This window comes from Protopterus annectens, chromosome 8.part0 (genome assembly GCF_019279795.1).
Source record: "Protopterus annectens isolate FY-2018-M chromosome 8.part0, PAN1.0, whole genome shotgun sequence".
Taxonomy (NCBI): Eukaryota; Metazoa; Chordata; order Ceratodontiformes; family Protopteridae; genus Protopterus; species Protopterus annectens.
In genome coordinates this window covers 1,302,836,932-1,302,852,566 of record NC_056741.1, presented here as the reverse complement: position 1 = coordinate 1,302,852,566, position 15,635 = coordinate 1,302,836,932, and the positions used below count along the sequence as shown (strand labels likewise).

At 37.7% G+C, this 15,635-nt stretch overlaps 1 protein-coding gene across 1 annotated transcript in view; it reads left to right on the top strand.

Annotated features, from left to right (window-relative positions):
* The window catches only part of FAM118B (family with sequence similarity 118 member B), a 718,053-nt gene that overhangs the window by 443,027 nt on the left and 259,391 nt on the right, over nucleotides 1-15,635 (top strand). The window contains exon 5 of the mRNA XM_044080824.1: nucleotides 613-741. Coding sequence (XP_043936759.1) covers nucleotides 613-741 — 129 coding nt within the window. The remainder of the gene's footprint in view (nucleotides 1-612; nucleotides 742-15,635) is intronic.

Below are 15,635 nucleotides of genomic sequence, written 5' to 3'. Positions count from 1 at the left end.
TACAAAATAATCATACAGTTATAAGAACTATTACTGTTCATTTAATTCCCATATTCATTTTCATTACTACACATATAAGCTTTATTTCTCCCAGAGCACATTTTCTTCATAAACATTCATAACTTCAGCTTATATGCATATATCTCAAACATACAGACCTAATTCATGACAAGGCAATCAGAGGTATCATTTTTATACTTGTATTTTACAAGATATCATTCTACTGTATTACACCATTCTCTTTCATAGATTATAATGTGACAGTGTACAAGTATCTTAATAAGACTAGTAAGCCTACCTTCCCTGTATCAGAATGCCTAGTTCAGTGTTTTCTTTCTGCACATCTCTCTCATGTTTATTTGCATATAAATGCAAGTTTTCCTTTTTTAGGGCCAAGTACATTGGTAACTCATGCAGTCGTTACACCTCTATACTGCTCACACAATCTCACAAATTTCAGTGGTCTATTTGGTCAAGGTAATGGAATAAAGAAACACAAACAGGATATTTTATTTTTGCATTGCTGCCATGTCTATTTAAGATTTGCTTCTGTCATATTTTATAGTGAGAATATTTCACATGTGTGTTTCTTTGTTCTATATATTCTAACAGGTAATGGAGTGGGCTCAGGAAAAGAGGAGGCTGAGTGTATTACACATCCATGGAGTATACACGAATCCCAGTGGAATAGTCTTGCATCCAGCAGGTTACCAGAATGTGCTACGGAACATTGAAGTTATGGTGAGAACTTTTGCTTTACCATTGCAATGAGACAAAGGCAAACAAATAATTATATTTTAATGAAAAGGTTTAGTTTACAAACAATTTAAATGTGCTGTTATAAAATATCATACATAAAACTGAATGACTGCAGCTCCTGTCGTTAGATTGTTAGGATTCTGGTTTATAACATCCTGTTGCCCCATTTTCCTTTGGCTCAACTACCACAGGAGCAGTGCATATGGTTTGGCCTCTGCAGTGTGTGTTGTGAAGATGTCTTTAGTGAGACCAACCTGTGATGCAAAGCACCAATAGCTCATCGTTGCTAGAGTGGAAGGCATGGCATTGCCAAAGTGCATAATCTGAAGTCAAGAGTAGTCACAGACTCTTATCCTTCCTATTTGGTGAACACTTTATAGCAGTACAGTTGTACGTAAGAGGTAGCACAAGAATATTCTACCCAGGAAGCTCCCCCTCCCCACCTTATTCATGCCTGCTCACCCAAACCTAAACCCTGCCCTTACCCCTAATCCTAATCCCAAACATTACCTTATTTTATCGTTTTGCACATCGTTTAGCTGTTTTAGAGTGCTACTATGTTATTTTTTGCTTTATTTGTTGATTTGGAACTTTCAGTTATTTTAAAGGTCTCTAATACTTGAAATTGCTTTATCCAGGTTGTTTAAGTTATTTTGTGGTAGCATTATACTCTCAAGCAATCTTTTTGCGCTGTTATATTAAGAGAACTGGGATAGTCTGTCTACTGGCAGTAGGTGGTGGCCTGGTTTATCTTAGTTGGGAAACACTTAAGAAAATTGTAAGTGTAGTCATTTTATTGGCCAGAGGGCTCAAAAGCCAGTTTCCTGTGTTTTAAGTTCCTGTATGAATTTGCTATGTTTTTGTGTTGCTGCCCATCATGCATGGTGGTTAGTAGTGTCCTGTATACATGCAGACATCTAGAATCCAAATTTTTCCTATAAAACCACCTCTGAAACTGTACCAGTAGCTCAGCGAGTGAAAAGCAACTGCTCTGTGAGTTGTGTAGCACAGAGCAAATAGTTTGCGTGTCGAGGAAAACTGCCTCTTGAGTTTAGTATTATATAGTGTAGACTAGTCTCTAGCCCCAAAAGTATCCCTAGTCAATCAACTATTAACCCCTCGTGCACCGCACCCTTGCAGTTTACCCAAAGAAGGACCTGACATCATGGATATGCACTTTCCCAATTTCTCCGCAGCGAGTTTGGTGGATCTGGGTTTATTGAGACAATGTAACAATTGTCTGATGTTCACTGACAATCATTTACTCCACAGAGAAACAAATACAATATGCAAGAGATGTATATACCCAATATTTTTGGAGGCAAAACTCTGTCATGCAAACACTCATAATAACAATCTGGTTGCCAGAAATACACATGCTACACCCACCACATATAGTACGCACCTCACACATAGACCTACTTACTCTGAGGCATTTAAATGCATTCTTCCCAAATCACGAAAACTCCCAGACATTCAACCTATAAAAATTATCCTCAGTAAATCTGAAAACACTCAATAGAAACAACACCTGACACTGCATATGCAGCCACACCCAGTGGAGCCTTGACTGCCATGCCCATAAGACAAGCCAATACACTATCCAGGACTGTAGTCATAGGAGACTCCATTGTGTGACCAAGGGAGCCCGCAGGATTTTTTGCAGGGCGGTGCAAACCCAAACCCCGCCCACACAGCCCCAACCCCTCTGCTGCCCCGCCTACTTAAATTTTCTGAATAATATGAAGTCCGAAACTGAAATGCATGTCATTATTTATTAACAACTATATTCAGATATAGTTGGTTGTCTCAGTACTCACCATGGCTTGCATTTTCTCCTCTCTTGAAAGGCCCACTCAGCTTAACTTGTGTATTATTTCCTCAGTCACTTCACCGTGGGTTGCAAGGCAGCTTCATCACTAGTGTGTGCACAAAATATAATGCCTTCAATGAGTCTTGCAAGAAATCACATGCAGTCATCATGGCACAAAGGTTCTACTGAAGATGCTTCCAATTTTTCTTAAACACGAACACGACAGAAGCCAGAAACAGCTGTTATTCCACAGCTAGATGCAGCAGTAGCAAAACAAATTGCAAAGAACCAAAATAAATTGGAACCAATTGTATCTACCATTATTTACTGTGCAACCCATGACATTCCTCTCTGTGGAAAAGAAGGCTCTGGTGGAAATTTGTGTTACTTGTTAGATTTTCATATTGAAGCTGGTGACACAATACTGAAACAGCACAGTGAAACAGCTGCAGGAAATGCTTGGTACACATCCCATAGGGTGCAAAATGAGCTGTTGGCAGAATACGAACACGTACTTCAAAAGGAGATTGTTTGTGCAGCAAACAGGGCAGATGGATTTAGTGTATTGGCAGATGAAACTGCAGATATCTCAGACATTGAGCAGTTGTCATTGGGCTTTTGTTTTGTTGATGATGATTGTATTCGAGAAGAGTTTGCGGTTTTTGTTCCCATTGTTGTGAGAGATGCACAGTCTGTATCAAATGTCATTGTCAGTGAATGGATAAAGTGTGATCTAGACCTGGAAAAATTACTCAGACAGGCTATGACAGCTGCTCCATAATGGCAAGCATCCAGAATGGTGGTCAGGCAAAGTTTCGTGAAAAGTATCCAAAAACAGCCTTTATCCACTGCGCATCTCACAGACTAAACCTTGTAGTCAATGATCTGAATGATGTGCCTGAAATACGTAGTGCTGTTGGTGTTATCAAAAAGATTATTAATTTTGTCCATGACAGTCCAAAACGACAAGCAATGGCACCAAATATACCTCTTCTGTGTGAGACATGATGGACTGAGAAATATAAATCCATTCGTGTGTTTAGTCAGAACTTTGAGAAAATATTTGACTGGCTGATCTTCAGAAGAGCACTGCTGGTGAAACCAGACAAAATGCACATATGTTACTCAGCGCTTGCTCTTCGTGTACGTTTCTTATTTTTCTCTTCATTATTGCAAATTACTCATCAGTTCTTGAGCCTGTTGCCCAGATGTTTCAGTCTGTTCAACTTGATATAGTAGAGGCTCAACAACACATCAACAGACTCATTGAAATATTCAAGGAGCACTGCAACCATGCTGAAGAACACTTTAGGAATGACATTCTCAGTAAGGCAAGATCACTAGCAGATAAATTTAGTATTGAGTTAATGTTGCCAAGGATTTGCAGTTGACACACCGAGCAAACACAGTAGGCGTGGATTTTGAGAGTTATTACAGAACAAGTATTTATATTCCCTATCTTGACTCATTAGTTTCTTCACTGACATCTTGCTTTTCCACCATTAACACTGCTCAGTTCAGCTTATTTTATCAGCATCTTAAAATGATGCAAAACCTACAACGTGAAGAATTCTGAAAACAAATTACCATCAGTAATGAACTATATCATATTGCTACTATATCTGAATAATCGCTTCTTGTCTGATGCATTGACTTTGAAGTTATAAGACAACCTAAAGAATCCAATGGGCTACTACTACCTTTGTAGTCAATATCTTGCAGATCTTCTATCAATGACGTTACTGAACAAAAACAAACAAAAACAAGTGTCAGGTATGGGATTAAAAAAAAAAAAACATTTTCTGATGTGTTTCAGCTACACTAATGATTAACAGTGCATCATGCTAACATGGACAACAACAAAAAATAAATACATAACACTAGCTGATTTTTGCTTTTGCACATATTTATGCAAAGAAAACTTAATACTGCAGTAAGCACCATTATACCTCTCAACTGAACAGATTTTCGCAGAATGTCCAGATTTTTGCCTCATATTTTTTTGTGTTCTTCCTAAAATCTGTACTTTTCTGGCAAATAGCTGAGGATTGAAGTCATTAAATAATGATAAACATTTGAGTTGAAGAGTCCACATCCTTCAGAAATTTCATGCTAATGCAAAACCTATTACTCTATCAACTTTCTAAGTTTGTAAGAGCAATATATAAAATCTGTCCCTATTTGTTCCCCCATCATTTTAGACTTTGTCCAGATTTTTTGCTCTAAGAGGTTGAGACTGAGTTATGAATTATGGATAGGAATATATGTTTTATGCACAGTATTCACAGTTTCCCTTAAAATGTCAATGAACCTCACATGAACTTGTTTATATTCTCCTGCTTTGACAATCTGGATAGTGTTTTTTTAGTTTTTCCTTTCTTGTCTTATCTTTAGTACATCTTCAACATTATCTCTACTAAACATACTGTAAGAACAATCATATGTTACTATCTACTATACTTTTAATTGTATGTCTAAACCATTATGCTTATGTAAATATCTTATGCAATCATATATCTGCTATATTTTATAACTGTGTAAACCACAATGCTCACGTAAATATCTTATGTATAGTATGTTAGCAATTGTTCTGGAGCTTTTCTCCCTGGGCCTCTGCTGAAAATGGACAGCTTTGTCCAGTTGGACCTCCCCGGTAAACAAATGTAAAATAAAAAAAAAAATCTGACTTTTATGTGGATTCAAAAAAAAGAAAAGTACATTATGTAACAGAAACCAAACAATGGCTCTCTGTGAATTTATTATACTATTCTGTAACTGAATGCACATTACTTAATGTTAACTGATAAAACAATTAAATAAAAATACAGTATGACAGGGGAAGAAGATAATGCTTTATGATTTGTAAACTGCTCATAACTTGTCACAATCCTTGAAGTGTATAAAACACCTCTTTCTAACCTTTAGAGTCTGGAAAACAGCTTTTCTCGATAAGCAGCAATAAAGACTCCAGCATATAATAAAAATGCATACACACCAGAACATAACAGTTAAACATACTGTACATGTCTCTTTGCATATCTGTAAATTAGTAAGCCATGTCTTTTTAAACCTGTAGTAAATGTTATGTTCTCCATGATAACGTTACATATGTAGTTCTTTGCATACTCTCACCTTAGTAAACATCCTGTAGTGACAAGAACACTGTCTCTTTGGGAGTTACTTTGCAATATCAAAACTACTTGCAGAAGACAATGTTAATCCATCCTGAATGCGACCAATACAACACTTCATTAAAATATCTATTAATCTACTAAGAAAACAGATTTCTGCCTCAAAGTAAGAAGTAATTAAAAGCAGTTAATAACAACAACAACTCCCCCTCTTTGGTCTGATGTCCTGTAATTTGTAATGCTAGCCACTCTCCAAAAAATATTTGTTTGGGACTTCCTTATCAATTAAGGTAGATCACCAGCAAAAATCAGCACTCCTTGAAGATGTGACAACAATGCAAAGAGCACAACATAATTCTCCTGATAAGTACTACAAAATATTCTATTTGCCATTTCCTATTTAACCAACTGCATATGGGCAGAAGCTGGAACACAGAGGTGAAGCAATCAATACCTTTATTTGGCCAAGATGGGTTTTACAATGCACCTACTGGAGCTTCACCTTCAACAGGGTCAGGCAACAACTACTAAGTAAACAAAACCCTACGTTTAATAAAATAAACAGACCTAACATCACCACATTTCATATTTTGAAAGTTTACTATTACAAATACTAACCCATCTCTAAACTAAATATATTTATTCAGAAAGAGTAACAAATTATAAAAGTTAACCAGCAGCCAATGTCTTGTCACATCAGGACAAAGTCCAATAAAAAGTGTTCCAAATTTCAAACCGAATTATTTATACGTAGCACAATTGAAGTTATAGAAACTCCCAATCCCACAGTGTCTGAAAACGTTTGAACTTAGGGTGCATACATACTTTAAATAAAAATACTAATAACTACATGTAAACATTTGAAATATGCACAGATAGAAAACAGTAGCACAACTCAATCTGGTGCAGGCTTGTATTTCAGCAGACCGCAAGAAGTTCAGGTGTACATCATAACACTCCAGCTGGAACTAATTGTTAACAGTTGTGGTACAGCTCTGTAACAAGGGGTGGACACAGGAGCAGAGCAGAAGTACTACATACTACTACAGAAATAATGGGTGATGTCTGACAGGCCAAAATTAATTCAGACAGCAGTTATACCTTCGGTAAGGCCACTACCAGGCAGGCAATAGTTAACATGGATGCCGATGCCACTCTATCCTTTATACGTGATAGCAGCCCCATAAAAAAAAAAAGTAAAACTGACAGTATCGTTCTCTCACAACATGCAACAAAAATGTGCAACAGGCAACTAGGACACAACTATGTTCTAGTTTCAGTTGTTAAAACATATACATTTACACAATTACAATAGTTTATATACATTTCTATTCTAAGCTGGCAGGGCATGCTGTGTTACATTTTTGCCCAGTACTTTACATCTTAACACACACACTTCTGTATGAATCATATCAATATTCACAAATGACATAAATTATTTACAAAATTCCAGATATCTGGGCTGTCAGTATTTCCTTTTGTGACAGGACAGCATATTTTCCCCTTTGTCCAATTTTATGCAAACTGAGTTAGTATACATAACAGATTTACATCAGGGTGCAGGGGGGGGGGTTCCTCTTCAAACTACTTATTGTATTCTGTTTGCCATTTTTTATAGACATTATTTTGGAGTGCAATTTTGATATTGTTAGATGTTTCAGTTATTGCATTTCTGCAATGTTTTTTGTTTGTGGAGCTTTTTTTTTTTAAACAGGCTTTCACCAAAAATTGATGACAAATCTGGACATTCTGCAATAACCTATACAATTGAGAGTATGGCCAAGTTTTGAACCCCCGACTGTAGATGTGAATGTCACGGAAAGAGTGCATGATTGTGCAAAACACTGTGTGCTCACAGAAGCAGTTAAGTTCCTCCTCATCGTCATTCAAGTTCAAGGGGTGGGTGAATAGGACAGAAAGAACCAAAGCTCTGTTCAACCTGGATTCTAGTACTACATTGGTTATTGTGCTGTGGGAAGCTGCAGAAATTTAGACAGACTTCCACACATTTCTAGTTGGTGTAGAGTTTCATTGTGCTTACTGATTTGCATCCTTTCCTTATGGGTCACGCTGCTCAACACCCGGTGACAAATCCGACTGTCGCATACTTTGGTTCTTAACTTCATACTTGCATAGACAGCTCTAATGGTCCAGCAATAATTCCTGTGTTCTTTGGGCCTTTTCCATTGTGCTGGAGGTTTCTTACAACTGTGTAAAATGTATAGTACTATCAGTTTTAGAAACTATGTTATTTTTAAAGTGTGAAACATAACAGTAATTAGACCAAGTGCAAAATTCAAATTGTGTTAATGACCCCTCACTATGGGTGAAACTAAATTTTTGTGATGGGTACAAAGCCATTATACAAAATGGTTACAGTTATTAGAAGACTGACTTTCACTGGCAGATTGCAATATCTTAAATTGCAAATTGTTTTTTACAGATGCTAAAGGAGAAAAACTTTAACTTTTAAAGCTGACATTAAGAATTAGGGTTCTTATTAAACCCACAATATGCTGGTAGAAGAGACAGAGGGCTGTGTTTTATACTTGGTCATGATAAAGCAGTAAAATGGGTCAATATATTACACAAATGATTCCAATATTATGGAATAGGCTGACTGAAAAAGGTAAATACTCCACATCTATAAATATGTTCAAAACTTAGAATAACCATGAGGGTGACAAGAATACACTTCAAAATTAAATGCATCTACATTACTTAAGGTACAATTATACATTTCTTATTCTTCAGAAAATGAATGCAAATAGTGTTTAAAAGGTCTCAATGGTATAGAGCCTCTTTGTCAATGGTTACTCTAGTTCCCTAGTTAGTTGGTAGTTCCCTCATGCTGGAGATAACAGTTGAGAGCTATTGCTTGCCCACAAGAGATTCATTAAAATGAAGGTTAGTTGTGAATCACAGGCTGTAAGTGTGACACAGCTGTTATTACTGCAACTCCTTGTTATAATAGTTTGTTCTCTGTACTTCTTTTGTGCCTTTTAAGTTGTAAAATTGAAGTCACATCAACTTAATTTCAAAGCAATGCAGTAAGACATCTAGCTTTCACTTTGAAACTTTAATCCTAATGGCTATGTAATTCCTCACAAAATTATTTTAACCAATTGTTATTATAGAAAAAAAGCATTAAAATAAAGTGTCCACATGACCAGTGGAATAACAAGAAAGACTCATTTTTCCATCATCATAGCACTGGCAGCTTTCTGCAATTTATGTTGATAGTAACTGCTTTATTATACTTTCATTTCAGTGAATGCTTTGTTATATTAGCTAAACAAAATTGGAAGATTCTTCATTGAATTGCTGATCTAGGGAAAAAGAAACACAGTAGAATGGATATAAAAAGAAGCCTGCATAATGGGACGGTAATAAATGTTGTCTACCAAGAAATATTAAACTCTGAATTAAAATGGATGCCCTGTGGCATACACTGAACTTACAATATTGCTTATTTTAAGAAAGCCGATCTTGATAGCTTTGCTAGAATTAGGCATGCTACTACTTCCTATATACAGGATTAGTATTATAGGGTGCATCTTTTCCCTAAAGCAAATGAGCATTTAATTGATATGGTACCCGGGTTTCATGGCAGATTGGATGCAAGCTGTTAAACATGAAATAAATTGAACTATGGGATTATTAACTCAAAAGAAAAAAAATGTATTTGGCAAGACCTAACAGTTTTAAAAATGATATCTAGACTTAGGAAGGTATATCACAACTTTTTCTTCACCACTCACCAGGTTGTAGATTTACCTGGGGTGTTGTGGGGAACTGGTTGCATATGCTTTGGGATTGTTGTTTATTTTATGGTTTTTCAAAAGTTGTTGCAAAATATATGCTATCAAATCTGGCTAAATCTGACTCCAATTACTAGGTCTTAGCTTTGTTGTTGGGTTAGACATACTTAATGTCCTTGAATCTGCCTTCCAGTAGTTTGTTGATATTGTTGCTAGCAATAACAAAAGAAAAAAAAAAAAAAAAATGCATTGCCAAATTTCTAATGCTTCTGTCTGTAATATCATGTGGCATAACACACCTACCTTTCACTTCTACATTCATCGGCGCAGTTCGAACGTCCTCTTGAATTCAAATCTCCAGTAGGCGTGAAAGAAAAGGACGTAAACCATCAGTCACGCACAGACACAGAAGACGAAAACAGGTCGCAAACACCTGTTGCGTCTGTGCGACTGGACGTGATGCAAAGGGCATTCTTAAAGAGGAACGCCCTTTAAAAAAAAACTTTTTTATTTAAATGAATTTCTCGGCCAGCCGGTTCCAGGGGGGTGCAAGTGCACCCCCTTGCACCTGCCTGCGGGCGCCCTTATGTGTGACATATTGATGTCCTAATCACCAGCAGAGAGAATATAATGGTCAGTTGCCTATCAGGGGCCAGAATCCACCAAGTTACGCATGCACTCAAGTCATTGCACCACAACTACCAGTATGATTCAGTCATAGTCCATGTAGGTGTAAATGACCTAAGATGTACCTCCATAGACTATATGAAGAGAGACATTTTGGTGCTGTTGAACTGTGTGTACCAAGCTGGTATGTATCTAGCATTAAGCAGCATTCTACCTTCATCAAGGATGATGCCGCAATATGAAGAGAATATGACTGACTTTAGTAACTGGTTTAGTTTTTGGTGTCATTCTAGGCGATATAGTATTTGCAAGAATGCGAGGACATGATTAACAAACCACGTTGCTTTGCCAAAGGTGGTCTGCACATGTCTCCACCAGGCTTTCTAATACTGGCTAAAACGTTGTCCTCCCCATAGAGCCTTTTTTAGGAAGTGCCAAGTTGACAAACTTTCCAACATATCAAAATCGGGTCTATATCAGATCATCGAAATGGCTCATTATCGAATGCCATAACGTTGAACTGCAAAACCTGAACCCTAACAATATCAAAACATCACACACACACACACACACACACACACACACACACACACACATACACCACAAGCACACTAAAAAGCAGCAATCCACACACATACATTTAAAAGTTACATTTAACCCTACACTACACTGCACATACACTACTATCTATCCACTTACCTTAACCCAGACCTTAACCCTAAGTTTCATCACTATCGCACACTCACCTCACTCACTGTCTAGCCCTAATTCACTTAACCCGCCCCTAACCACAAATTCTCACTATCGCACACTTACCTGACCCATGCCTTAACCCTAACTCACCCAACACGTGCCCTAACCCGAACGTCCGCACAATCACACACTTACCTTAACCCAACCCGTAACTTTCCACTGCATCGCTGAAAACAGCAAAGCCACAACAATGGCCAACCGAATTCGGTTTTGTGCAGCTTCGCTGTTTTCAGCATTCGTGATATTGGGTTCGATATTAGATCATTCAAAATTCTACCGTTTCGATGATCTTATATAGACCCATCAAAATCTACCCAAGGAAACCTAAAGGTGGTACTGCTCACTCATTGCCAGAAGTCTAAACAAGCTCCACTCCCCTCCATCCAAGCTGTCCTCACCTTGGGGAATGAGGATGTCTATACAGTTACTGAGATATAGTTTAAATCAGCAGATAGTGCATACCCTGGCAGTGCAAGGCTTCAGTGTTTTCCACACATTTAGACCAGCAACTGCACAGAAAAAGACTAAAAGTGGAGGTGTCTCTTTCTACATCAGTAACAAACATACCTCTAGGTTGGTTAAGTTAGGATGACACACTGGTGTTCCTCCATATCCAGTTTACCATACACAAGGTCCAGTACCATATCCTACCAAGTTATAGGTCACCCAGTATGTCCTATGAAACCAATAGCTCATACTTAGACCTATTAGAAACAATCTCCATTCAACCAAATTCCATACTGATAGGGGACTTTAATTATTCCTCTGTAAACTGGGAATCTTACATGACTCCAAATTGGCAGGCACAGAAATTTCTAGACTTTGTAAACGCAAATACCCTGGACCATTTAGTGTATACGCTTACTAGAGGTACAAGCATGTTGGACTTGTTACTCACAAATCCCCAGTGTCATGTCCTGTCTGGTGAGGTCAGACCACAAAGCAGTCTCATTCAAAATAAGAATCAATTCTGTAATCACAGCAAACACTGTAACAGAAGCTACTCCAAGGTAAACTATCTTTTAATAAATTATAACCTGTCAAAATTCCAAGCCTCTCCCAATCCATATAACATAGCAGCCTGTGTGGGATTATTTACAGAAGGTATGTACTGACATGTCAGTGATTGCATAAAGGCTGCTGTGCTTACCAGAAATAAGCCCAAAGCTAAGTAAAAAAAAACAAACCTCCCTGGTAGAATTAAAAATTAAACAGATAGTACAACAAAAGAAAAAAGTCATAGCTAAAGTTAGGATGTCTGACACCAAAAAAGATAAAAACTCTCTCATCGAACTGAATTGACAACTAGGAGGACTAATTAAGTCCAACAAAGCATAATTTCAGGTAAAGATAGCATCCAAGGCCAAGGACAACCAGAAGGCCTTCATTAGCTAAGTATGAAACCTCAAAGGCAGCACACAACAGTATGACAAACTGTTGGTAAATGAAACCACTTTCAGGGAACCAGGAGATAAAGAAAATCATCTGGCTGACAAATCCAGCTCCAGCTTTACACCCCCCTCACCCCCAGCCACCCCCATGAAATGCCATCTAACATAACCCCTTCATCTATCAGGGAGCAGGTCTTAGATGCACTGTCTGAGGCCAGGAATACAATGGATCACAATAATATCTCAGGGTGGCTCCTAATTAGCCAGAAATATGACCTGTCAGGGCCATGGCATCATTATTCAAGCATACCCTCTACATAGGCTTTGTCCATGTGAATTGAAGACTGCAGCAGTCATCCTTCTGCACAAGGGTGGGCCTTCAACAGATCCCAGGAACTACGCACCCATTAGTCTGACTAGTCTCATATGCAAAGCCATGCAAAGAGTTGTTATGGGAATGATTAGCAATGACATAGGAGACCTCCTAACACTGAACTCAGTATAGGTTGTTTTTTGTTAAAGGCAGGTTATGCCTACCAACCTGGAGGACTTCTTTGAGAGGGTCACCAAGGCAATGGATGAGGGCAGGACAGTGCATACTGCCTACCTTGACCTAACTAAGGCATTTGATACACTATATTACTCAGCCATTGTGAACAAATGCAATGAAATAGGCATATATCCCTGTGTATCCTGCTGGATAGCCAGCTGGCTCAAAGACAGGACCTAAGAAGTTAGGATTGAAGAGACCACCTCCACAAAGAGGTTGGTTACCAGTAGAGTGCCCCAGGGCAACATGCTGGGTCCACTCATCTTTGGCATCGATTTTTCAGAAGCCAAGGCTGATGTCAAGGGACTCTGGTTTACAAAGTTTTCAGATGACTGCAAGCAAAGAGCAATTATAGAAACTGCCCAAGATACTAACATCTTATATGGAGGTCTAACACAGATAAATGACTAATGCCAAAGCAACGACTTAAAACTCGGTGCCAACAGTTTTAAGCTATTTGAGAAGTTGGCCAGCCAGGAAAGCTACCTCATTGATAAAATACTCCTACAAGTAGACACAGTCGTCAGGAATTTGAGACTCGTGTAGATAGTAACCTGGCTTTCAACCAAAATGTGTCTGAGGTAGTAAGAAAATCATTCTATGTCACTAAAATTATAAGTAAGGGCAGCATGGTATCTAGATCTAGGGAAGTCATCATGCCACTGTACTCAGCCCTCTTCAGACACATCATTGAGTATAATGCCACCTTCAGTGCCTACCTGACCAGGCATATGCAACAAGTGAAACATCCACAGAGGTTCCTCACAAAAAGAATACAGGGTGTAAACACAATCTCCTATGCTGAGAGGCAGTTTATTCCTGGCATACAAGGCATCCTTAGAACCTGCTGTCATGGACCTTTTGGATATCTGCAAAATAAATAGTACCAGAACTACTAGATCTAAGGATTTAAACTTTGCTTGCAACTTAAATAAGACATGTTGGAGGGACAGGTATGTACTTCAGAGAATCCCCATTCTCTAGAGTAGGCTTCCCATCCACGTTAAACAGAGCCCTTCCCTAACCCTATTCAAGTGCAACCCGGACCAGTGGATGAGAAATTAGAACTTCACCCCTGATCTGACACCTATGTCTCTGATGGAAAGAAGCAGCCATTAAATCATGCCCTAACTAACGTACACCCCTTAAAATAACCTCTAAGGCACAATAACTCGTAGGATAAATTTGGGTGCATGACTAGGCTTATAAAGTACCCAATGGTCATTAGTATACACCTATGAGCCTCTACCCTATCTCTAACAGTACCACTGCAGAAGACACTCAAACACACTACCCAGTGGCGGATTTACAGGGGGGGGCGGGCTAGGGGAGCTAAAGCACCCATATTGTATATCTGTCAGCTGTACCATTTTGGCAGTACAGTGTTTTAAGTTTTTTTTTTTTTTTTTTTTGCATTTCTTCTCTGTAAACGTAGAGTCATTTCCTTGTTAACTGATCCTCACAGTCCAATTGCTTTTCAGGAACTGTGCTTCGCATACGGAGCACTAAAATGTTCAACATTTGCTATTTTGTCACAATCTGGGAAGTGATTTCATTAGTCAGCTTCCAGTATTCTACTCCTGAGGTATCCACACTTAAAGGGTGGAATCTGCAGTGTGAAGATAAGGGACTGCTAGCAGCCCTGTTTTACTTAAATACATTTGCGTATTGATTTTTCACATAGCATTGTTCATCTTTATAGTGTAAAGGTTCAGTATTAGTTCCTGATTTGGCACCTCATATTTTAGCCCTATGATCCCATGTTTTTTCCCGTTGGGTATTAGCAGTGAACATGAAACTAATATGTATGATTGCTTTTCAGTTTATTATAATGATTTAAAAACTATAGATTTCCACACCTCTACAACAGCTATACAGTTATATAGATGTAGTATGACTTATAGTCATCTAATCTTTGTATTGTTATGATGGGAAATGCTATTTCAAATTATATTTTAATAATTGCATATTTCATTGTGATTTGGGGTTAGTTGATAATGCAGTTTGCATTTATTATCATATGCATATTATGTATTTATGTAGTAATTTTAGTTACATTCACTCTTTATTTTTAGCTTGTTTGGGAATTCTCAAGAGTAAGTATTATAATACATGTTTTCACTTTTGGATGGATTCTGGATTGTAGACTTATTTTAGATGTATGCTGTAAAGTTCATTATTTAGTCTTATTGATCAACAGTGACAGCATGCTTTATTATCTGAAGTTATATGACTTTTTTGTGTTAGTTGTGATTTATGTTGCTGTACAGATGCACCTAATGGATATTTAAATTTAGGAACATTGATAAAAACTCACCATACCTGAGGAGTTCATAAGGCTTACAAAATGGGTTTATCTGCAGTTATATTTTACTGTGAATATTTCATACCCAGCATTAAAATCAAATATTTAATTTGGTTAACAAAGGTGGACACTTTCTTTTTTATTGTTTTACTCTGTATTGCCTAAAATAATCTGTACATTTGTGGCTGTGTTATTATAGTTTCTGTTTCTGACTTGAATCTAGTATGCTATTTGGAGTAAATCTGAAATAAATGTAGTTAAAGTAAGTTACTTAAGCATGCAGTGTTCCCAGCTCACCTGCAAAGGGATTTGCGAGCCGACTTAGTGAGTGCAGGATAATAGTGGTAGAACTATTGTGTGGAGTTGACTAAAAGTGACAGCTTTAGTATTGAAGGTGAATTTTACAGGATAAGTGATTGACAAAGCACTACAAGTTAATCCCCTAGTTCTACTTTCCTTGTACTAGTTGAATTCTTTGTAAAGCAAAGGTATTTGATGAAGAATAGACATGTGTGAGGATTACAGGAAAATAAAACAAGTTCAGG